Genomic DNA, 24,428 nt, shown 5'->3' on the forward strand with positions numbered 1-24,428 from the left:
CACACACACACACACACACACACACACCTCACACATGTTCCTATTCTACACATATGTGGTGTTGATGTAAAAAGATAAAAAAGAAAGGGCTGGAGAGATGGTTCAGTTTTTAATAGCACTGACTGCTCTTCCAGAGGTCCTGAGTTTAATTCCCAGGAACCACATGGTGGCTCACAACCATCTGAAATGGTATCCAATGCTCTCTTCTGGTGTGTCTGAAGACAGCAACAGTGTACTCACATACATAAGATAAATAAATTAGAGAGAGAAAAAAAGGGGGAGAGAGAGAGAGGGAGAGGGAGAGAGAGAAAGAGAACCCAGCAAGCAGGATAATCAATGAACCACGTGTAGTAAAAGTGTGGGTCTCCTCTTTCAGAGGTCCTGAGTTCAAGTCCCAGCAACCACACAGTGGCTCACAACCATCTGTAATGGAATCTGATGCCCTCTTCTGCTGTATGTGAAGACAGCTGCAGTTACTCATATATATAAAATAAATAATTCTTTTAAAGAAAAAGTGTGGGTCTGAATTGAATAAGCTGTAGCCAGAGCCAGGAGTGACCAAAGTGACTGAGAAGTTAAATTTTTAAAAGAATGTTTTGTTTTGTTTTGTTAAATATACTATCTGCATTGGTGTTTTGCCTGGATGCCTGTGCACACGTGGGTGTGATCCTTTGGAACTGGAGTTACATAGACAGTTACAAGCTGCTCTGTGTGTGCTGGGAATTCAACCTGGGTCCTACAGAAAAGCAACCAGTGCTTGTAACCCCTGGGCCATCTTGCCAACCCCAATGTAGTTTATTTTAGCTTAAGGTCATTTTAAGGTAAAAATTGAAACAGTCTAAAATGTTTTTATGATCATTGAAAGGATAATGTTCTGGGCATATTGAGGTGAATGTTGACCGTTGTTTCTGACTTCTGTTTTAAATCGTGGCCTTAGATAACATGGGGGCTGCAGCTCAGCTGTGTCATCCTAGCATCCTCAGGGAGCTGCCCAGTGCTCACCCTGTCTCTGTGAGAATGGGTGTAGCTGGGGGCAGAAGCCTTTGGCCTTCGGTTTCTGCACCAGTGATCCTGACAAATTCATGCATGACATACAGGGTTTGGAAAAAAGGGAAACAGCACTGACTATGGACTTTTAAAAAGTTACAAAACAGACTGGACAAAGTACAGCTGGATTGCATTATTGAAAGGCCTGGTATTTTATGGGATCCACCCTTTTATGAACAAATGGTCCATGAGAACCAAATTCACATTTCCATTTAGAAATCAAGTCCTGTGTGGTTTCTAGCTGTTCCTTGATGACCCAGTGTTCTCCCTAAGACTCTCCCTCTGGGTGGGATGTGTGAGGGGCTCTCTGAGCTGTAAGTGATGTTGAAATTGAGCTTTTTTCTAATTCTTAGCAGCGTCTTTGCTTCTCAGCTTATCGGATTACAGGACCATGCCTCTGAAGCAATAAATGTTCCCATTTCCCCTTCCTCACAGTAATGTCTGTCCCTTCCCCATGCCTTGTGCCCTTTAAGCAGCGCTGTTACCATCAGAATCACTGGTTCTGCTGGACCAGCCTGCCGCCTGTGTCACATCGCTCTCTTGCTTTTGCGCAGGTCATGGAGACAGAGCGCATGATTTACCTGGTGACAGAATACGCTAGCGGAGGGGAGATATTTGGTAAGTACTTTCACTGCATCCTTTAAACAACCCTCGAGCACACTATGCCAACCCAGAATGGCTGTCCTGTGTCTTAGCCGCTGTCTCAGCCTTCGCCTGATGCTGCAATCTATGCCATTGTGGTATTTCAGCATTTTTTTTTTTTTTTGCTCAGCCAGGTAAATCCCTCCACTGTGTTTATTCTTGAGCAAAGGTGTTTTGTTTGATCTAGTTTGATGTTAACAGCTGAGATAAAAGATCTCAAAACCAAACATTCCTGCCATTCATGTGACAGAGGGTCTTTCCTGTTACCAGGCTGTAGCTGAGGTTGCCAGGGTGATGGAGATCCCACATGTGTGGGAGCCCCTCGCGTGAGGAAGGGCCCTACATTCTTAACCCTTGTTTAAATATAACCTTGAAACCTGTCCCTTGTTGTGCGCACAAAGTCCCCGATGGCTCTGATTACTTGCCTCCTGTAGCTGCTGTTTCTTCTGGGCTTGACCTTTGTACATCATGAGAACTTGACCTTTGTACATCATGAGATTTTGTTCCAGGCAAACCTGACCTGGTAAAAACTAAAGAAAGAATTCTCTGTGCTGACAGCAATTAACACCGCCAAACAGAGGTGAAAGGCAGATTGGCAAACTTAAACTCCTGTATTCTATAAAAAACAGTATTAATTTACAACACTTTAGAAGTATAATATCACTTTTCTCATTAATGTATATATTCATTTTATATCCTGATTGCAGCCCCCCAACCCCTTTCCAACCCTCATAAATTCCTCTTCTTATTATCCCTTCCTCTTCTCCTAAGGGGAAGCCCCCCCTTGTATACGTCCCTGCCCTGGGACACCAAGTAGAAGCAGGACTGTGTGTGTCCTCTCCCATTAAGGTGCAACCTGGCAGTTCAGCTAGAGAAAGGGGAGGGGTCCAATGGCAGGCAGCTCAGTCAGAGACAGCCCCTGATATAGTTGTTAAGGGACTCACATGAAGACAAAGCTGCACGTCTGCTATAAATGTGTAGGGCACCTATGTCGGCCCATGCATGTTCTTTGTTAGTGGTTCAGTCTCTGTTAGCTTCCATGGGCTCAGGTTAGGTGACTCTGTAGGTCTTCTTGTGGTGCACACTCAGTCCTATCTTGTACTCTTCCACAGAACTCCCAAAGCTCTGCCTGATGTTTGGCTGTGAGTCTCTGCATTTGCCTCCATCCACTGCTAGGTGAAGCCTCTCAGGAGACAGTTATGCTAGGATCCTGTCTGCAAGCATAGCAGAGTATCATTAATAGTGTCAGGGGTTGGCTTTCTCCCATGGGATGGGTCTCATCTTGGACCAGTCATTGGTTGGCTGTTCCCTCAGTCTCTGCTCCATCTTTATCCCTAAACATCTTGTAGGCAGACAGATTTTGGGTGGAAGGTTTTGTGGGTGGATTTATGTCCTTCTTCTTCCACTGGAAGTCCTGTCTGGCTATAGGAGGTGGCCACTTCAGTCTTTATATCTCCAGTTGCTAGGATTCTTAGCTGGCATTACCCCTATAGACTCCCAGGAGACTTCCCACTTTTAAAGTGAACATTATTTTTTAATTAATAGTGATGTGATGTGGTGGTAGTGGTGGTGGTGGTGGGTGCATTTGTAGGCTAGGCCAGACATGGTGATGCATACCTTTAATTCTAACACTCTGCATGTAGAGGCAGAGAAATCTTGTGAATTCTGAATTAGCCTGATGTCAATAGTGAGTTCCAGATCAGCTGTTGCTACATGGAGAGATCCTGTCTCAAAACAAACAAACAAACAAACAAACAAACAAAAAAACCCATCAACTTTTTACAGGAAAAGTATCATTGTCGCTTCTATTCCTCCCCCCTTTGATAGAGGACCAAGTGTTTCTTCCTCTTACCTTTAAACGGCTGTGTTTATGCTTATTTTACACTATACAGTGTTTAAAGAAATACTTCATTTCAAAGAAATTAGTGCATTAAAATCTTGGAATAATAATATTGTATATCAAGACAATAGTGTAGGCTTTTAGCACATATGATAATTACAAGCCAATCAGTTACTTTGGAGGTAATGGTTCCATATCAAGACACTGATTTTCCTCCATGAAGAAATCTAATAGAAGACAGTCATGGAAATCTATGTGCATCTTAGACTAGGAGAATGCAGGCTGTGAAGTCCATACCGGAGTATAGCAGTGCTATAGAGAGCACAGACGTCTTCCTGGTTTAATGAGTCCACAAAGTGGAGAATAGAAGAATGCCAGAGACTGGGAGAGAGAAGTTGTCTGATGCCAATGGGGAATACATGGAGGCCTGACACCCAGGCACACGATTCACTGATACTGCTTCACGTTGGGTCACAAATGCACACAAAACAAATGGGCAACTTTTGTTACCTAACACCTTTTATAAACTTTGTCCTGAAAGGAAGCACAGCATCTCTGATCCATGAACTGCCTGTTAGCTAAGTCATAATAAGGCCTTTGTTCATAGAGGGGCACTGATATCCTTAGAATAACAGAGGCTGGCTCATCTTAATGTTCCTGACACTCTAAGCAAGCACATTGCATGTGTCCTGCTTTGGGAACACTGTCCTTTTCTAGTTGATTTTTTTCTTTTTCTTTTTTTTTTTTTTTTGGTTTTTTCGAGACAGGGTTTCTCTGTGTAGCCCTGGCTGTCCTGGCACTAACTTTGTAGACCAGGCTGGCCTCGAACTCAGAAATCCGCCTGCCTCTGCCTCCCGAGTGCTGGGACTAAAGGCGTGCGCCACCACGCCCGGCTCAAAAACCAGGCAATTTTTTTTTTTTTTTTTTTGGTTTTTCGAGGCAGGGTTTCTCTGTATAGCCCTGGCTGGCCTGGAACTCACTTTGTAGACCAGGCTGGCCTCGAACTCAGAAATCCGCCTGCCTCTGCCTCCCAAGTGCTGGGATTAAAGGCGTGCGCCACCACGCCCGTGATTTTTTTCAAGACAGGACTTCTCTGTGTAGCCTTGGCTGTCTGTCTTGGAACTCACTCTGTAGACTAGGCTGGCCTCAAATTCATAGCAGTCCACCTGCCTTTGCTTCCTGAGTGCTGGGATTAAAGGCATGTGCTACCATGCCTGGCAAGAAAACAGATCTTAAAAGGAAAGATAACAGTCCTTTTTGGTCATAAACCCTTTGTGTATATGTAGCTTAATGCATGAGTACACAGAACACAGTTTTGGTATTTTTTAAAAGGGAATATCACACAATTATCTATTACAACCTAACATATAATTATATAAGTGAATATATTGTTAATTGACATGATTAATATTGCTGTGTGCATGTAGGAGTTTGCATGCCAGGACACGTGTGGAGATCAGAGTACAACTTGTAGGAGTTGCTTCTTGCCTTCCACCTTGTTTTGTGGTCAAGTGTTTCTTGTTTCTATGACTTCACTGTCTATACCAGGCTAGCTGTCCCATAAGCTTGTGGGTGATTCTCCCATCTCCCATCTCAGTGTAGAGACACCGAGACTACAGATACTGCAGCACCGGGCTTATCACATGGAGGATCTGAACTCTGACCATCAGGCCATCAGGGCAAGCTCTTTTACCTACTGAGCCATCTATCTCCTTGGCCCATAGTAGACTTTTTAATGATCCAGTTGAAGAGAAGAAATTACATATTACTCAAAGAAATTACTAAAACCTCACACAGATTTGTGGAGGAGCTCTGTGACAGAATAGCTTACCTAACCTGTGCCAAGGCCTAGGTTTGGTTACTATCAAATCAAACCCCAAATCAGACAGACAATGAGGCTGCACAAGGATAAGCTGTCTCGTGTGGCACTGATTTTCTAAAGTGTCCGTGTACACGATAAGAGAAGAGGCCCTTAGTCAAGAAGGGAGGTGCTGAGGGCTGGAGGCGGAGTTCAGTGATAATATGCTTGCCTAGCATGCATGAGACCCTGGATTCCATTTCAGCAAAGGTTAATGTGGGCCTGGGGAGGTGGTTGTGGGGCCTGGCATAGTGCAGGGGGCTCAGGGATGGATAGGTTCATCCATAGACCCTCTGCTGGAGGCAAGTAACCCAGTAATTCTTGGACTCAGTCCCAGAGTCTCTAGAATAAGGTCTACAGTTGTGAAGATGGAATAGGGTTCATGCTATGGATATTTTAAGTGCAGCCCCCTTTAAGTCCCTCGGTTTCACCTCCAGTTTTGGGTGAAGGGTGTGAATATAATGAGCCAGCATAGAGAGCTTTGGCATATGCTTCCCTTTGCCTTCTTCATGTTAAAGAACAAATGGGAGTGTTCAAAACAGCCAAGGCTGCACAGAGAAACCCTGTCTCAAAACAAACAAACAAACAAACAAACAAAACAAAAACCAGAAAACCAAACCAAAAAAAAAAAAAAATCAACCAAACAAACAAAGCCCTAAAACAAACAAAAAGAAGAAATGGTGGACAATTTTCGGCAGGAGTCATGCAGAATTCTCATCAGCTGCCATGTAAAACTGATGAGAATTGATCTACAGACTGATCCTATGAACAAGCAGCAATGAAAGAAAGAAAACAGTTATTCAAGAACATCTATGAAAATTCAGTAAGCAATGAAGGTCTAGATTCTTGAGCCCACAGCCTCCCCGACTCTCCCATGCCCTCCTCATATGCACACAGGCTGGGTGAGGTAGAGACAGATTCCAATCTGGACATACAGCGAGGTCTTCTTAGTACTGGCATCTGGAGAGGTGGCTGTCTTCCCAGGAAGAGTAGATCGTTAATATTTGTCATCTCATTAATATTTATCATCTTTCCTGTTACCTGTTGGGGAGGCTGTGTCCTGAAGAGTATCGTTGAAGTGGGGTCTCCCTTCTGTTTGGAGAAGCACGTCACTCTTGGCTTGGGTCATACAGAAGACTGGTTTCCTGCCAGTTGGGCTGAGGTGATGTCAGGCCATCTTCCCATTTCTTTTCATTGCACTTCAGCTCCCAGAGTTTGATTGTTGCTCGCAAGTTGCCTTCGACTCTGTATCTAGCTCCAGCCATTAGAGAGAAAAACAGATCCCAGTGTCTTCTCAAAGGGCCTGCGTTCATTCACAAGTGGAAAAGAAGGTCAAGTAGAGGATGTGCTGAGAGGCACCTGAGGAGTTAGATCCATGAAACCATCTCAGCCCCCAGCCCGATGGCCTAAAGCAGAGTCCCTCAGACAACACCTCTGGAAAGAACTCTTCTGAGTCAGAAGTTATTAAAAAAAAAAACCTAACAAACAAACAAATAAAGCACCGATCAGAAAGCATTCCTTCAAAGGGACCAATATTTGCTATATTGTTTGTAAAACAACTCGCATCCACGAATAATACAGTAGGGCAATCAGCTAGGAATTAATGGAGTTGAATGGCTGTGTTTGGCTAAGAAAAGAGGTGTAGAGACTTCAGTTCAAACTATGGAGATCCCAGGATTTGCCAGGCTGTTTTGCCCAGAAGAGAGGACCCAAATCCTAAGAATATGGATGGAGTCAATCCAGGTGTTAAAGGAACAAAGCAGTCAGAAGCCTTGAGGTGGGAGGTATATCAGAAACCTCAGGTACCCTAGTCTGTCATCTAGAATACCCAGTGTTCCGCCAAAGCAACAGGACCCCCAAACAGCAAAGGCACTCCCAGTTACTGGACCACAAGATGCAGACCACAAGAAAATGACTAATAGGCAGGTAGATGATGCCAGATTTACCAGAAGAAAAACATAAAGATGATCACAGACACAGAGGGACTCACCAGTGAAGCAACAACGGTAAATGCAGGAATCATAATGTCACTTCAGATAAAGAATATCAACAGGAGACATTGTTTTAAAAAATTATTGGGCTGGGAAATTCGTAAATCATTAGGAAGTCTCAGCAACAGAGTTGAACTGCCCGAAAGAAGAAACATAAACTCAAGGATAGATCAATAAGATTGCCACACTCAAGTACAGAGATGAGAAGAAGGAACTAAAGGCAGCTTCCAGAGTTGGTGTCAGTCAGGAGCATCCTCTGTGCACAGGGAGATGAGACAGTCAGCAGCATCCTGTGCACAGTGGGAGGAGACAGGAGCATCCTGTGCACAGTGGGAGGAGACAGGAGCATCCTGTGCACAGTGGGAGGAGACAGTCAGAAGCATCCTGTGCACAATGGGAGGAGACAGTCAGGAGCATCCTGTGCACAGTGGGAGGAGACAGTCAGAAGCATCCTGTGCACAGTGGGAGGAGACAGTCAGGAGCATCCTGTGCACAGTGGGAGGAGACCGGCAGAAGCATCCTGTGCACAGTGGGAGGAGACAGGAGCATCCTGTGCACAGTGGGAGGAGACAGTCAGGAGCATCCTGTGCACAGTGGGAGGAGACAGTCAGAAGCATCCTGTGCACAGTGGGAGGAGACAGTCAGGAGCATCCTGTGCACAGTGGGAGGAGACAGTCAGGAGCATCCTGTGCACAGGGAGATGAGACAGTCAGGAGCATCTTGTGCAGTGTGAGAGGAGACAGTCAGGAGCATCCTGTGCACAGTGGGAGGAGACAGTCAAGAGCATTCTGTGCACTGTAGGAGACAGCATATTCTGTGCACAGTGACAGTATTAGGAGGGTGTAGAGACAGAGGCAGAAACTGTAAGAAAAAATGGCTATGAAACTAGCAGACATTTTGAAAAAATAGTAACTCACATATCCAAGAACCTCAAGGACTTTCAAATGTAGCCTAAATATGAAGGCCCACAAATAGGCACATCACAAGGAGAACTGATGGGGTCAAACAAAGGAGGAATTTTGCGATTTTAAAAGAAGACATGTATGGTTTTTTCTCGTGATGTCTGTGCTTCAGCGGCAGTAGTTATACAAGTATGACCAGGTTAAATGATCATGCATTAGAATACGAAAGGCTGGAGGTCTACGTGAAATTGAAAACCAAGTGTGTTGGGAACAATAAGGCCAATAAAGTCCAGGAATATGGTTCTCAGTGTGTGAGCTGCTGCCGCTCACACGCTGCTGTTGCTCTTTGGAAATGGAGCAAGGTCAGCTGTGGAACTGAACTGTGAATTTAGGTTAGTTTACAGTGGCATTTGAATGGCAGCCAGAAAATTGTACAAGAGATTTTTTATTTTGCTGGGGCAGGGGTTAGCTGCCACAGAGAAAGCACTTTCTCCAAGATCACTCGCACTCTGGCACCAAGTGTAAGTTGAGAAATCCCCCAGAGCCACTCAGGTGTGATAAACTGCTGGAAGACTCTCAGAACTCACTGCTGTGCCCTCTTCCAGGGAGAGGATCTCGGTGAAACCAGCCAAGGATGGTGTAAAGCTGGCAGGCCCACAAGTGCTGGTGCAGAGTCTTCATTGTCCTTTGCCTGGGTGTGCTTTGTCTTGGCACAGACAATATGCACAGAATGTTGTTACAGGGAGGCTCAGCCTTTGCATCCACATTTTTATTTTATGTGTGCCTGATTGATTGATTGGTTGGTTGGTTGGTTGGTTGGTTGATTGATTGCCCATAGTGTTGACCTCAATTTTCAGGACAATTGACATGATGTCCCAGAGTCCTAAGCTTAATTTCACATGGTTGGTCTTCCTAGTGTTCCTTCATTATTATTAGACCTTCTAACACAACTGAGGCTCCAGGCTAATAAAGACCCCACCCCACCACAAAGCCTAGGGGAGGCTAGATCTTTTCTCCGGGCAAGGCCACATTCTGATTCCATACTGTACAGTGCTTTCATATTTAATTGCACCCTATTTTGAAAGAACTAAAAGTATTTTACTTTGGCCATAGTCAGTCAGTTCAGTGTTTAATTGGTAGTGTGCCATGTGTAGACTCTGGACTTCTAAGACTTAGTGTGCTTGAAAAGCAGAGAAGAGCAAGTCTCAATGCTGATTTCTCTATCATTCCCATTGTGAAATGTGCTGGATAAGTTAACTGAGATCAAGCGCAAAGTGAGAGGTACTGCTTACTTTCCTCTGTAATTGCTAGAAGTTATGCAGATGTGCTTCTGTGGTGCTGATCTAGAAGCTGTGATGAGCCTGTGCTTCACATGGGGAATGCCTGACCAGGAGCCTGAACTGGAAAATGCTTTCAAATCAGAAGCTTTTGAATGCCAATATGATTTGGGTTTTTGTTTTGTTTTGTTTTTTTGAAGCATTTTTGATTTGGGGGTTTTTAGATGAGAACTATCTGGTAAAATTCATACGAGTATTCAAAATAAAACTAAACCCTGAAATTGGAAATACTGACCCCAAGCATTTCCGATGAAGGACAGTCTGTCTGCACTGGAGTTCAGTGGCAGAGGCAGCCTAGCAAGAGAAGCTGCTAGCTTCTAGCAGCACAGCTCTACAGCATGGCCATAGGAGGGGTGCTGAGCTCAGAGGGGAGCTCCGCAGATGCTGGGATAGAAGGAAACTGCCTGGTAGGTCTCAGTAGCTGTGTTTATGCTGACCTTGCCTAGGGGACTGGAGACTGAACCACTCTTGACACCTCTGCTAGTGCTGCCATCTCACTCAGCTCCTGTGCCTCGCTCACTAAGTCTGTCTTACAAGGGCTTAAAACACACAACCCTGTCTCCAACTATAGCTCCTAATACTCTCCTGCTCCTTCTACATTTGGCTGTTCTCTGTGCTCCACTGTAAGGTCTAGATATTGTCCCATTTCTTTCTGCAACTCTCTTCCCACATCTTTGTTCCACTTACTTGAGAATCTTTCCTGCATTTCCTCATTTGAGACAACTTTAATTAAACTTTGTTTTTCCTACTGGCTGACTATTCTGTATCTCATTTTTTCTTTACTTTTCTTATTAGTCTTTATAACCAATTGACACATACTCAGTCACTTGTTAGTGTGTAGCATTTTTATGCTCTGTATGCATGCCATGCATCCACATTGAAGTCATTGGACAACTTTATGGAATTTCTCCTCCCCTGTCTTCATATGGGTTCCAGGGACTGAACGCAGGTCATCATATTTCCTAACCTGCTGAGCCATCTAACTGGCCTCACTTGTTTCCATCTGGCTTTACCAAAGTGCATCTTGACAGTAAGGAGTTTGTCTTGTAGTTTTGGTTCCTGAGAGTCAACATTGCCCTTACACATGCTGGGCAAGAGATACTGAACCATATCCCAAGCCAGGATTTTGTAATTTTTGGTGCTTGCCAATTCTCAGAATAGTTCCCACAGAAACTGCATAGGCACTAACTACTTATAGATCAGCTGAATGAAAGAAGGAAGGAATGAAAAATGGACAGATGGCATTACAGCCGTGACCTGCTCTTATTGTTTAATGTGGTGTCTAGCACAGCACACACGTATTCCAAGTCAAGCAGAGAATGAATGGTCATTTCTCCTGCTCACTTATTTTAGTTGTGTGAGGTTTTGACATAGGGGAGAAACACGTTTATCTTTGCTATTTGAGTGTACAGAGAAAAGGAAGCAGATGGGAAGTTTGACCTGGAAGAAGTGGAGTGCATCACTGCATGCGTGTTGTTTACTCTATTGGCTGACTCAGCGAAATGAATATTGCTGCTTAGCACTGCGTTGTAAAAGGGCAGCCATGACAGTGTGGCTCTGCCTAACGTTCCAGTAGAATCGAGAAGCTAGTAAGTTTTGCAAATCACTAAATTCATAATTCAAAACTCCCCCAATATGATTTCTTGAGATATATTCCCTCAAACTTCCTATCATGTGCTCTTAAACCCAGCACTTTTATCAAAAGCTCCCTGGATGCCAGCAAAACCCATAGGTATTGAAGACAAAGTGCTAATTTAAGAGGAAGCTGCTGAAGTGTGAATGACTTACTAGGAACGCTCTCACTTACTTAAGATAACATTTCCCAATTGTTAGTTCAGTTTTTTTTTTTTTTTTAAGGGATAATTTTTTATCTGTCCCAGCCAACTCCTAAATAAATGAGACAGAGACTATAAGATTTATTTAACCACCGGGTGGTGTCTCGAAAAACCAACCCCCCCCCCCAAAAAAAAAGATTTATTTAACCAAGCTTTATAGTACAGTATCTGAGCATTTGTTAGTCTATTTTAATCCTGTGAGCTAACTTGGCTACCTCCCAGGTGTGTTCTCATGGTGTCTCTTTGACCCTTTCCTTATAGACACCCGACCCCTGCTGGGATTGGAAGTCCAGCCTTATTCTCTCCCCCCACTCACTCATTGGATGATCAGCTTTTATTGACAAATCAGAGAATGAATGGGGAACAATGTTTACATAGCATTGAAATAAGAGATTATTAGAATAAGCATTGCAGTGCCATGTCTGGATTGCAACCAGATATGGGGGCAGAGAATCAGCATTGGAATAACAAAGGATAATCTTTACACAGTGCACAATAACATTATGCCCACACCCAGTGGTGCCAACAGGCATGAAACCCAGGAATTCCCACAAACCAATTTATTTATGCCATGGAGCATTCAAGGACTGCCAGTAGGGCAGGCAGTGGTAAGGACAAAATTGCGTAACCATTGAATGCTACATGGTGAGGTCCATGTTCCATTGAGAACTTTTATCTTGTTAAATTCTAGATCTTCAGGGATATTAACATAGCACATACTGTGTGCCAGCTTGCTGTCACCTTTAAAACATATGTTATTTTAAGCACATACATTCTTTGTATCCTTCTAAATAAAACTAGTATTCTCCCATCAAACTGGTTCATTATTATTATTGTTGTTGTTGTTATTATTAGACTATGAAGACTAGTACTCTGCTCAGACTTTACAGTGGAGGCAGATAACCACACCACTGTGCTTATCTGATCACTGATCAAACAAATAGGAGCCATTTCCTCCCCAGTTAATTCCTCATTTGTTAATCTGTATTTTTGCTTTCTTAATATCATACATAGCTAGTTTATGTTTGTAATCTGTACAGGATGCCTGCGGAAGCCACTGTGCATTTCCCTCAGAGCGCCATTGGCACTTTTCTCTCCTCTTCTCTTCTCTTCTCTCTCCTCTCCTCTCCTCTCCTCTCCCCTCCTCTCCCCTCCCCTCCCCTCCCCTCCCTTCCCCTCCCCTTCCCTCCCCTTCTTTTCTTTTTTCTCTTCCTTTATCTTCTTTTCTTTTTAATTAGATATTTTCTTTATTTACATTTAAAATGTTATCCTTTCCTGGTTTCCCCTCTGAAACCCCCATCCCCTCCCCTGTCCCCCAGCTCACCAACCCACTCACTCCCACTTCCTGGCCCTGGCATTCCCCTATACAGGGGCATAGAGCCTTCACAGGACCAAGGGTCTCTCCTCCCATTGATGCCCAATAAGGCCATCCTCTGCTACATATGCAGCTGGAGCCATGAGTCCCACCATGTGTACTCTTTGGTTGGTGGTTTAGTCCCAGGGAGCTCTGGGGGTACTGGTTAGTTCATATTGTTGTTCCTCCTATGGGGCTGCAAACCCCTTCAGCTCCTTGGGTCCTTTCTCTAGCTCCTCCATTGGGGATCCTGTCATGGACAGTTTTCTGATCAAGATGTTATTTGAACCATGTGAGCTCAGTGCACGCAGAGGCCAGAGAGTGATGTTGGCTGCTTTTCTTTCTCTCTACCATAGTTTTGAAATACAGTCTCTCATTGGACCTGAAACTCACGATTTTAGTAGGACTCAATGGTAGTGAGCTTCAGGAATCCTCCAGTCTCCACCTTCCAAGGGGTCAGATTACTGGCATGTACCAAAACCAACATTTTACATGGGTGCTAAGGATATATGAGCTTGGGTCCTCATGCTTGCACAGTCTCATCAGTCACTATTTATGACTTTTTAAAATATATTTTTTTTATGGAAGGTTTTTGAGATAAGGTCTCATTGTGTAGCCTATTCTACATTGAGTTCACCATCCCCCTGTCTTCTGAGTGCTGGCATCATACCCAAGCCAAACATTTTTTGCTGAATTTAGTATATGTATGTGCCAAAGGAATTTTTTTTCCTGTTTTGTGTGTGTACATAAATATACATGTGTATGTGTCAATATATATATATATCTGTATACATACACACTTTTCCTGAGAGGTTTTTCAAACTATGTTTTAACCCTTTTAGGAAAATGTAGTTTTCCTTGGCCTAGTAATAAGGACATGAAAAGATATTTAATCATAACCTTTATTGATATCTATAGTTTTTAATTTCTTATTTGAAATTAATACATCACATCTCAGTATACTTTCAAATTTTGATGTCTTGAAGATATTCCAGCTGACATTCCATTTTTTAAAAGTTGTAAAATATTCAGTACACAGAATTATTTTAACCATTTTCAGTAACATTAATAATGACACTGCAGTCCTGTCATCTGAAACTTTGTATTCTGTAGAATGGAAACTCTAGGTGTTAATCACTGGCCACTGTTCTGTCACCCTACAGTTCCCCCAGAGCATCACCCTTCCTAATGTTTTGAGCTTAACTACTTTAGGGACATTATGTAAATGAAATCACCCCGTATTTGTCCTTGTGGGACCAGCTTATGTCACTTATCATGATGCTCATGTGTCAGACTCATCAGCGACACATTTCATGTGTTCATCTGGTGATGGACCCTTGAGTTCCCATGCTTCGGTCCTGATGCTGATACTAGTGAGTACTGATGTACCAGTGAAAAGCCCTTTTTACTGTAAGCATGTTCAACTAGACGTACAGGAGAAGGGTCTCGTGGTAAACCCCAGTTCCCCCAACACTCAGGGCTGACACTTACCAGCATTATGCTGATGCTGTTGTTTCTTTTCCCCAACTGTTCTATATTTTCAATTTTGAATATTTCAAGTTAAATTCAAGGAGCATTTTTTTTTTTAGTCATAAATACTTACAGTTTTTCTTACGTGTAAAGGATTTTAAACAGCTTAATCACAACACCTTTCTTAAGAGCACTAATGTCTACAGAGTGAGTTCTAGGACATCCAGGGCTATACAGAGAAGTCCTGTCTGGAAAAGCAAAACAAAAAAAGAGCACTAATACTGTTTGCTTTTTGCTTTTGTTTTTGAGACAGTCTCACTGTGTGGCCCCAACTAACCTGGAACACTTAATCTTCTTCCTCAGGCTCCCAAATGCTGTACTCCCCACCCAGCTTCTAGTAGCTTCTTGGTTTAAGATATTTTGCAGCTTTAGACAAGGTTTAGTGAGTGTCTTACCTTAAAGGCTCTTTTTATCCCTTTGCTCTCCTTCTCATGAGTGTTCTTTAGCACAGCAATCATAGCTAAGTCTTTGTTCATCCAAGTCTCTCAGTCTTTTTGCTCCTGTTTTCACAGACTTATTTGAAACACTCGTTTCATTTATTGTGTGTGTACGTGCCAGAGCACACACGGAGATCAGAGGACAGCTTGTAGGTGCCAGTTCCCCCTTCCACCATGTGAATACCAGCCTTGACTGAGGTCGCCAGACTTGACAGCAAGCACCTGTGCCTGCCAACCATCTTACCAGTTCTGCTTTTTCCGTTCTTGTCATTTTTACTGTGTGTTGTGCAGGAGGGGCGATCACTGCAGTGATTCTGGTTGTTACCTTCAGTAGCACTTTGTTCTGTCAGGTGATTAAACTGAACCTGTTGCAGCTCGAGTTGGTGGTTTCATTTCCATTTTATCCTTACTCTTGTGTAGCCCTTACTCCAGAGGGATAGTTTTCTGGAATATTCAACAAAGCTGCTCTTTTTAACTTGAAGGAGAACTCCAGGATCTTCTGGGTGGAACCTCTGAGTGAGTCCTGGCAGCTGCTCTCTGCTAAGCTCACCTCCGAGTATTAACGCTGTGTGCACACAGCCGGGCACTTGACCATGACTCTGAGTAGAATTGCCATTCTGATTTTTAAATTTTAAATATATAGCTCAGGATAGCCTCAAACTTGCAATCCTCCTGCCTCTCTACCCCACACGATTGCAGTTACATGTATGCATCAGAATACATGGTTCCATGCTAAAATACAAAGTGACGGCTGGTCCAAATAGCATGTCCTTCTAGTCCTGACACTGCCGAGGTTGAGATGGGATCATCAGAGTCTGTGTCTAGACAAGGGTACATAGCAAGCTTTATTCAGGTCAGCTTGGGTTACACAGGAAGACCATGTCTCAGAGCAAAGTTCACCCCAAATGTTGCAAACTGGTAGTTTTCTAATTCTTTCATGCTTTCTACATTTATCAGTTTTAAAGGACTTTGCTTTAAAAAAAAAACTAGAGATTGTAGCAAGGTCAGATTTCAAACAAGTTGGTACCCTAACAGTGTCCAGTGGAACCCACTTGAGTTGTTTCTTTCTTTCCTGTGAGTCCCTGGACTGGAATGTGGCTGGTGGGCTTTAGTCCACTGAGGTTTCCTTCGTCCTCTCCATCACCATCTTCTCCCTTTCTCTCTTCTCTCTATCACTGAGCTGCCTCCCTGTCCTGTGTCATTATTCTCTCTCTAATTATTCTACTTCGGTACCACATCCAGTTGACTTCTCAATAACTCCTTTGCCTTTGAACAAGATTCTAGACCTTCCTTGAACATTCTCTGTCTTGGCTTTAGAGTTAAACAGTCCCTATCTAAAGGAGAGTACACTAGGAGAAGGATAAGTTCTACCTCGGTAAGCAGTCATATTTATTTAATGTTAAATTAACATTATTCATTTAACATTGCTTTTCTGTTCCTCCTACACAAACGGAAGCACACCACATGATATTTTTTTCTACGTGTAGGAACTCAAGAATAGAAGCATCATTCAGACTAGCCAACCTGTGCTGATACACTGGGAAAGTATGAGAGGCATCTGTTTTTACTGCAGGAAACCACGATTAACATTTTATTAAAAGACTTTTGGGATAGGAGTCTTATCACAAGCAACCAGGCCTTTGGATTTAGAGATACTTTTTAAGGAGCCCTGTGAAAATCAGTCATGCTTTATGTAATCATGTAAACGGGCCAGGTACCAAAAGCATTTAAAAAGAACAGAAAATGCCCTTAGTTTACAAACCCTGCTTAGTTGCAAAGTGAGTTTAAAAAAATATATGGTCAGAACTCTGTTGGTGGGTGGGTCCTGTGTCCACATTTGTACTGGTTGCATTTCCCATGTCACTGTTCTCTGAACAACATACACATGTCAAGTACTTCACATGTGCCAGCTAGTGCACAAGCACAAGAAGCAGTGGTGAATACAGAAGACACAAATCCCTGTTGACACTTGTAAGTAGGAGAGACAAACAACACACAAACTACATAGATGTGTAATTAGTCAGAAGATGATAAGGTGTGAAAAGTCTGGGGCCAGAGGAGCAGTGGAGAGCTGGCTCAGTTGATAACAGTGCCTGCGGCTCTTGCAGGGGACCAGAGTTCAATTCTTAGCATCCATGTGGTTTCTCACAACCTTCTGGGACTCTACTTCTAGAGGATCTGACTCCCTCTTCTGGCTTCTGTGGTCACCAGGCACACACGTGATACACAGAGAAGCATGCCAGTATAACACCCACACTAAGACGAAACAAAGGGCAGTCAAGGGAGGACTCAGAGAAGGCTGTAATGCGATCAAAGTTCACATGTTGCTGGGAGAAAGTCAGGAGAGAACAGCGGTCCTAAGGAAGAGCACTGTATCTGTTAGAACATGACAGAGTAGTGCAGGGAGAACTTTGGGGTAGTGAATATCTCTGTATCTTTTGGAGCCAGGAGTTAAGTAAGACTGGCTTACTTGTGTGCACATGTGCAGACATTCTCACCAAGGAGTAACTCCCCAGGAAGAATAGCTGGCAGTAATTCTGCATCCTGATTACAGTGAGAAGGTTGTGTATCTGCATGTGTGCTAAAACAACACAGATACATATCACACCCATATCAGATTCTGGGCCTTGCTTCTCTTCTCTAATTGTGTAAGACTTAGCCATTGAGGAAGGTACTGGGGACCTGTTTGTATTCTCTTCCCAGTGACTTGTGACTGTTTAGAGAACAGATGCAGAAAGCCTTGGGCAGAATTGGGGATAATACTTAGGCATGTTATCAAGAGATCTCGAAATCTGGTGGCTGTTCTCCCCAGTTGGTGATGCTAGACAGGGTGGAAACCAGCGTGAGAGGTTGCTGGCTTCTGGGAATTTTGGGGGGTGGAGCTCATAGATTGCATTGCTGTGTTGGATTGTGAGTCTGGGAGAAGAAATGTACAACATGGACCACTGGCAAGCTGGACAGACTGTAAAAAGAACCCCCAGCACGCCCAGAAGCCCTCTGTGTGTTTCTGCCAGGAAACAGAGCACCAAGCCTGCTTCCTCCACCCTGCAGCACCCTGACCTTCACGTCTGAGGACAATAGGAGAGCAGAGTGAGCACTCTCATTAACCTGCTCGCGGGCAGCTGGAGTTATTTTGGCCTCACCCTGGCTCTTTTGGAAAGAAGCGTTTGTTTGATAAACAGGAAGTTGTTTCCAGGGCTGTAGGAAGAACAAATGATAGAACCAAGTAACACTCTAAAGGGTAGCTGGCTCTAGTTAGTTTGGAAGGGCAGACATGGTTTCAGGCCACCACACAAGACAGGCAGAGGCTGTGCTCACCTTCCATCTCAGGAAACACAGTTTTGCCCATTGCTTGACCTGCCGTGGTTTCCATCAGCTCTGAAGAATGGAGACAGTCTGCATAGAGTGGAAAAGTGACTTATTTTAAGAAATGTTAGCTCCCTTCCTCTGTTCTATTAGTGGCATACCTCTAAGACGCCAGTGAGGCTGCTGGTCTAGGCAAGCAAAAACTGGCCTGTGTGTTTTGTTCTTTGAAAGGTTCGATCCTGAATATACACAGCATATCCCACCTCCACTTGGTGCCCCAGTAGACTGGGACAGAGTGAGAGTGAATTCTGAGGCAGGTCTGTGTGCTAGTGCTGTAGTGTTTTTGAACTGCAGACTCCATTCATTGTTCTGTCACCCTCAGAGGGTATGTGAGCCTCAGAGTGCCACTGATGTTTGAAAGACTTCATGAGCGAGCACCTGAGGACCCATGGCAAGTGACCTGCCATGACTGGTAAATGGGAAGAGAACTTCTGCTCCACTTTTGATAAGACCTCAAAAGGAAAAGAAATGCATTTCTGTTTTAGCTGGCTGGAGCCATGTTACAGTTAAAGAAAACTTAAATCCAGCATCACATTTCAATAATAAGCTGCTAGTTAGTGGTGGGAAAGGTCTGCATGGCAGACTTTACATAGCAGGTGTCTCCTTGATGTCTGCTGAGGGAAGGAAGGGCAAGAATCAGAAGCAGATCAGAAGCCAAGGTCTGGGGACAGTTGAGACTCTATCAGGGCTGGCATTGGTAGCCAAGACACAGGAGAGCTGGCTCACCAAATGGCCTGGAGGAAGCTGCTTGTAGCTGGAATCCCGATGAAGTTCCAATAGCTGGAATCCTGGTGAAGTTCCGACTGCTGTTCTTTGACTGTTGAGTGGAGTCAGAACCCACTGTGTGAAAGTGCCCCACTGTTGATTCAGATCCTCTGACTGTATAAGTGTAGGCTGGCTACTGTTCTGGGTTTCTCCCTCAGAGGTTAAATATCCCATCTGGACTTGAATATTTGCTTCCTGCCCACTGAGTCTGTAGGAACATAAAGCAACCATTTGTCAGCAGACCACTGAAAGGCAGGTTTCTACAGGGAATGAAACTGCAGGCCATTGGTTTCCTGGCACACCCACCTGATCTGAGACTGAGAGCAAACTAATGGGTGGGGGGAGCCCAGTGGATGAAAAGAAAAGCTGAGGCTAAGGTGTGAATGCTCATGAGCCTAGAAGACAGAGCTGGAGGAGAGGAGCACAGAGCCCAGCGAGGAGCAGCGGAGTCAAGTGCTGGACTAGGGGAAGCCTGACGTGCCACAGCTGCTTAAGTGACAGCCACAGCTACACCCACAGTTACAGCAGCAGTAGGTGGATATTTGTAGTCACAGTTCTGGGTGGTGTGCGTATCCCAGGCTACCCAGGATGCTGCCACTGATGCCTTCCACCCGGACCCCTGTAGTGATGAGGGTTCTGAGCAGCACAGGCAGCTGTTGGAGAGCTTAGAACTCTTCACAAAATTCTTAACTATTCCCTGCCATGGCGCTGAGTGAACATGTAATAAGTGTGTTTTTAAATGTTGAAAATTCAAGATTTGTTATATATGGTAACTCTTAAGAGTACAAGTTTATCCCCAAATGCAGGAGCTTTTTTCATTGGTCCTGGCTTGTGACAGTTGGCTTCCATTTAACAGAGCAAGGGGAGGTGAGGCTGTTGGCAGCATAAATGTTTTATCCAAGGACAACCAATGTGTCATTGTGGAGATAAAACAGAACTAGGCTGCACTCCACTAGCCTGAATTCTATAACAAGTTTGAGAATTTTCCAATTATTTTAGAAAAATAAGGTACTTAGACATTTATAAAAAAGTTTTTTTTTTTTTAATGAAAGAAAATCCCTTATTTTGGAAATCACAAAATTAATCATTCTGTCTTGTTTGAGAAGCTTTGATGTGTTTTGGTAATTAGTGTTTACTGCCAGAGGAATGTCTCTTGGGCATTTTAATTAGTGGGTGGCATGGCCCAATGAGCTTCTGATGGTAACCCTTCAGAAGAGTTATTCTTATGTTTCTCAAGAAGAGCGGGCTCCTCAAAGCTCTTTAATTAGGTCAAGTTTAGCAACTAAAACATATTATTAGAATAATTAGGCCCCTCTTAAGGGAATGGGGGGGTGTCAGGGAACAGGTACTGTTAGAGAGGGATCGCTTAAAATCTAGTGTCCTGCCTCTGATGAACGTCCAGTTCCTGGGCAGCTTGTGGAACACTGCTGTCTTCAGTCAGGGACTTTCTATTCAGAGCTTTCCCCCACCCCCACCATGGATCTCACCAGCAGCCTAAGTATGCTGGGTATAAGCTCTCCATTCCATTCTGGCCTCTGAGTGAAGCTGTCTCTTACCTCAGGCCTAGAGTCTTATTGTCCTCTCCTTTTTTTTCCCCATTAAGTTGCAAGTAACTGTGCTGGGTTTCTTGTTTGTTTGTATTTGGTTTTGTTCTTAAGGGAACCACTTTAAAGATTTACGTATAGGAAACAAAACATTATAACAGATCTTTTAAGGGTTGTTTGCTTTGTTTATTTTTAGTGATTTCAAAGTCTCTTCCTAGGTGGCCCAAAGCTGGCCTCAAACAAGATGTCCCCTTCCTCAGTCTCCCAGGTACTAGGATGATAAGATTCTTGCCACATCTGGCTTGATTGATCTTTCTTAGTAGTTATATACGTATAATAATGTGTGTGTGTGTGTCTTTTATGTGTCTGTGAGTGTACATCATTATTACACTCTAGAATCATGTCCCTTGCTTTCAAAATGCACTTTATATATCTTCTAAAATCCGCCATGTAAGTGGATTCCCCTCGTTGCCGTGCTTGGCCCTTCTCCCTGGTTCTTGGCTGTCTTTCTCTGTGTCTTTGCAGTTATCTCTAATGGTAACACTTTACCCTAGATTCTGTTTTCTTACAAGTTTAAAGAAAGATAGCTATCACTAGTCCTCTGGGTGAGGTGTCACCAAAATAATTGAGTGATTTCAGTGAACCACTATTAACAGGCAGTCATATGTACATTCATATTGCTTAATTTTTCACTTCCTTATCTCAGGATCATATGATAACATTCTGATGGCAAATGAGTCCTTCTTCAGCTAGATCTCTTAGTTAAAGGACTTTTCACAGGTTATTGGATATTTTCAACAGAACATGCTATGACATTCTGTGTGTGTGTTTGTGTGTGTGTGTGTATGTGTGTGTCTGTGTGTGTCTGTGTGTGTGTGTGGTTGGTTTTTCAAGACAGAGTTTCTCTGTGTAGCCCTGGCTATCCTGGAACTCTCTCTCTCTGTAGACCAGGCTGGCCTTAAACTCACAGGGACCCACCTGCCTCTGCCTCCTAAGTACAAGGATTAAAGGCGTGCACCACCCCACCCAGCTAGTATACACTCTTCACTGCTGAGCCATTTCTTGTCCCAAGGCTGACATTTATAATCTGTTAACTGTCATGATGTAGAGTTGGGTTAAAAGTATCAATGATGCTGGCTCAGTGTAAACCTAGTATCTTACTCTAAGGTACTAGGAATATACTTTTAAAACTTGCTATAATGGCTATGGAACCACCAAATTGTTTTTCAGTCTTGAGGATAGCCTGATCTCTAATATTATAGAGTCTGTTACAGGTGAGGGCTTTTTTAGAGGGGTGTGTGGGGGTGTTACCCTCTATTCTAGCCACTCTCTATTGATCATTTTTCTTGGTGAAAACTTCATATTACCTATAAAAATTAATATTTTAGTTCTAAGAAGTGCAGATGCAGATATAAAGATTTATGTGCCATGGTAAGTGACTCAAGTATGCTTTTTTGTGTCCGATTATAGGACTTTAAAAAATAAGAGAAGCTAGGATGGACAGAGCTCTACATGAGGCCAATCTTCCACAGTGTAGTGTCTGCTCCAGTCTCAGGATTGGTTGCTAAGACTCTGCTTTTTGACACACTCTTCAAACACAGGAAATGCTTCTGATGCTTATCTTCATGTGTTTGCTAATGTGCATATAATCTTTTGCAGGGGGAGTTGAAAAGGAACATGTTAAGTGTTATAATTCTGGAAAAGTACCATTAAGCCCTGAGAACCCTTTTCCAATGTGTACTTTCTGTTTGTGTGTGGTTTTGTGTAGGGGAGGGCAGGGGTCCAAAACAGGGTTTCTCTGTGTAGCCACGGCTATACTGGAACCGGATCTTTATGCCAGACTGGCCTTAAACTCAGAGATCCAAGTCCCTCTCCCTCCCACCGAGGGAGTCTGCCACCACTGCCAGGCACATATGTGCTCGTCCTATGCACCCTCACAGCATCACAGCAGGCTCAGGCTTAAAGTGGTTTGGGCTCAGGTGCTAGTGAACTTCATTGATGTGCACAGGAGTGTGCCTTATTCCCCTTCAGCTCTGTTCAGGTTTTGTCGGTTCATTTGTTTTAGATGTACTTACATATGTAAATACATGTTTCACCTGCACGTCTATGTGTGCACCACATGCACACATATACCTGATACCTGTGGAGGTCAGAGGAAGTCCTCAGATCTAGAGTTGGATTAATAATGACTCTGAACCATGTGCACTGCTGAGCTATCTCTCAAGCCCCTCTGTTCACTTTTTAACTCTGTTACCTGATGCATACTCGCTTGCTCCCTTAAGCTGCCTGAGGGGCTCTGCCAGCATCTTGGGTGGGACTGACTCTGCTCTTATTCACCACAGACCACTTGGTAGCCCATGGAAGAATGGCAGAGAAGGAAGCTCGGCGGAAGTTCAAACAGATCGTCACAGCGGTGTATTTTTGTCACTGTCGGAATATCGTTCATCGTGATTTAAAAGCCGAAAACTTACTTCTGGACGCCAATCTGAATATCAAAATAGCAGGTGAGGTGTGTGTGTGCACGCACGTGTGCGTGTGTGTGCTGAAGACGGGAGTCATTGGTTAAAATAGGGACAGTTTAGCCTTTTTTTTAAAATGAGAGCTGGAGCTTGTTCATGCTGAGGGCACTTTTCTCACTGAGCTACACCCCCACTCCAGACTTCGCTTTAATAACCTGAAAATTAATAAACTTCCAAAGCACATTTTAAAATATAGTATTAGCAGGAACTCTTTTGGAAGAAAGAAAAAGGTAGTATTTCAAATTCTATTACTTTGATAAATCCTTTGTCAATAATGAGAAGTAAACTATTTTTTTAAAGCAGGAAGGAAAACTGCTGAAGTGATGTGCTCAGCTTCTCCTGCCAAGGCTGTTTTCACGGCCACAACCACAGCCCCGTGCCCATTCCACAGGCTGTACTTTACCTGCAGACTCTAAAGTTCATTTGAAGCGGTCTCATCTTTTTTTAATGAGAAAAGATGGGTTTAGGATATGCAGACTGAGCCGGGCGTGGTGGCGCACGCCTTTAATCCCAGCATTTGGGAGGCAGAGGCAGGTGGATTTCTGAGTTCGAGGCCAGCCTGGTCTACAGAGTGAGTTCCAGGACAGCCAGGGCTACACAGAGAAACCCTGTCTCAAAAGACAAAAAACAAAAACAACAACAACAAAAAGGATATGCAGATTATCCTGAGTATTTTCTCCTCCTACATACATAGATACCTGCTTCCAGCTCTCTTAAGCCGGTGCGTGAGCTACTCAACCAGTTTTAACCTGTTTTTATTTCAGTTCATCCCTCATCATGTCCCACCACTCTGCCCGGCTAACTTGTACACTCCTTCCTTACTGGCTTATACTTGTTGCTCTGACCTGTCAGCATTTGCCGGACAGATGCAAGTCCATCTCCTACTGATTAGCAGACAGAGAGTGTATAGCAACTATAAATAGAAAATAGGTGGGTTTTTTTGTTCTTTGACAGTTTCTATTAATACATTGTATGTCCCTTATCTCCCAGAGGAAAATAAAGTAGTTTGTGCTGAAACTGAAGTATTGTTTGACTGTAACCGCCTTGCACAGCCAAGGACTCAAAAGCTGTCCTCAGATTTTCCTGTAAGCAGGGCAGGAGTTGAGAGTTCAGATTTATATCTTGTTCGAGGTCAAAGCACCTGAGCAAGGCCCTGCCAGCTGTGGTGCTTCTGTCTCTTAGGGGCAGACCTATCCTTTTAAGTCCTGGGAACAGTGTGTTTCCATCCCGGTCTCAGACTGACGGCTGTGCTTGTGTTCTGAAGCTCCCATAGTCTTCCACTGGGTTGGGCCTTGGCATGACACAGCAGGCAAGAGTCAAAGGCTTTCTTTATGGCTGGAGACTAAGCCAGGCACTGTGACTCGTCCTGCCTTCGCCTGTCAAAGGACATTACTGTGCAGGAAACCTTGGTTTTCCTTTGTCTTCATGTCAGTTGTGGCTGTTTCCGTAGAATTAGGTAAT

The 24,428-nt window shown here is 43.7% G+C and overlaps 1 protein-coding gene across 2 annotated transcripts in view; it reads left to right on the forward strand.

Moving 5' to 3' along the window:
• Positions 1–24,428, forward strand: part of Sik3 (SIK family kinase 3) — a 203,970-nt gene that overhangs the window by 111,650 nt on the left and 67,892 nt on the right. For both annotated transcript variants that reach the window (XM_021173280.3, XM_021173281.3), the window contains exons 3-4: positions 1,602–1,665; positions 22,791–22,952. In XM_021173280.3, the coding sequence (XP_021028939.1) occupies positions 1,602–1,665; positions 22,791–22,952 (226 nt within the window). The remainder of the gene's footprint in view (positions 1–1,601; positions 1,666–22,790; positions 22,953–24,428) is intronic.

The sequence above is a fragment of the Mus caroli genome, unplaced genomic scaffold, assembly GCF_978045245.1.
Source record: "Mus caroli unplaced genomic scaffold, Mus_caroli_1 scaffold_11, whole genome shotgun sequence".
NCBI lineage: Eukaryota > Metazoa > Chordata > Mammalia > Rodentia > Muridae > Mus > Mus caroli.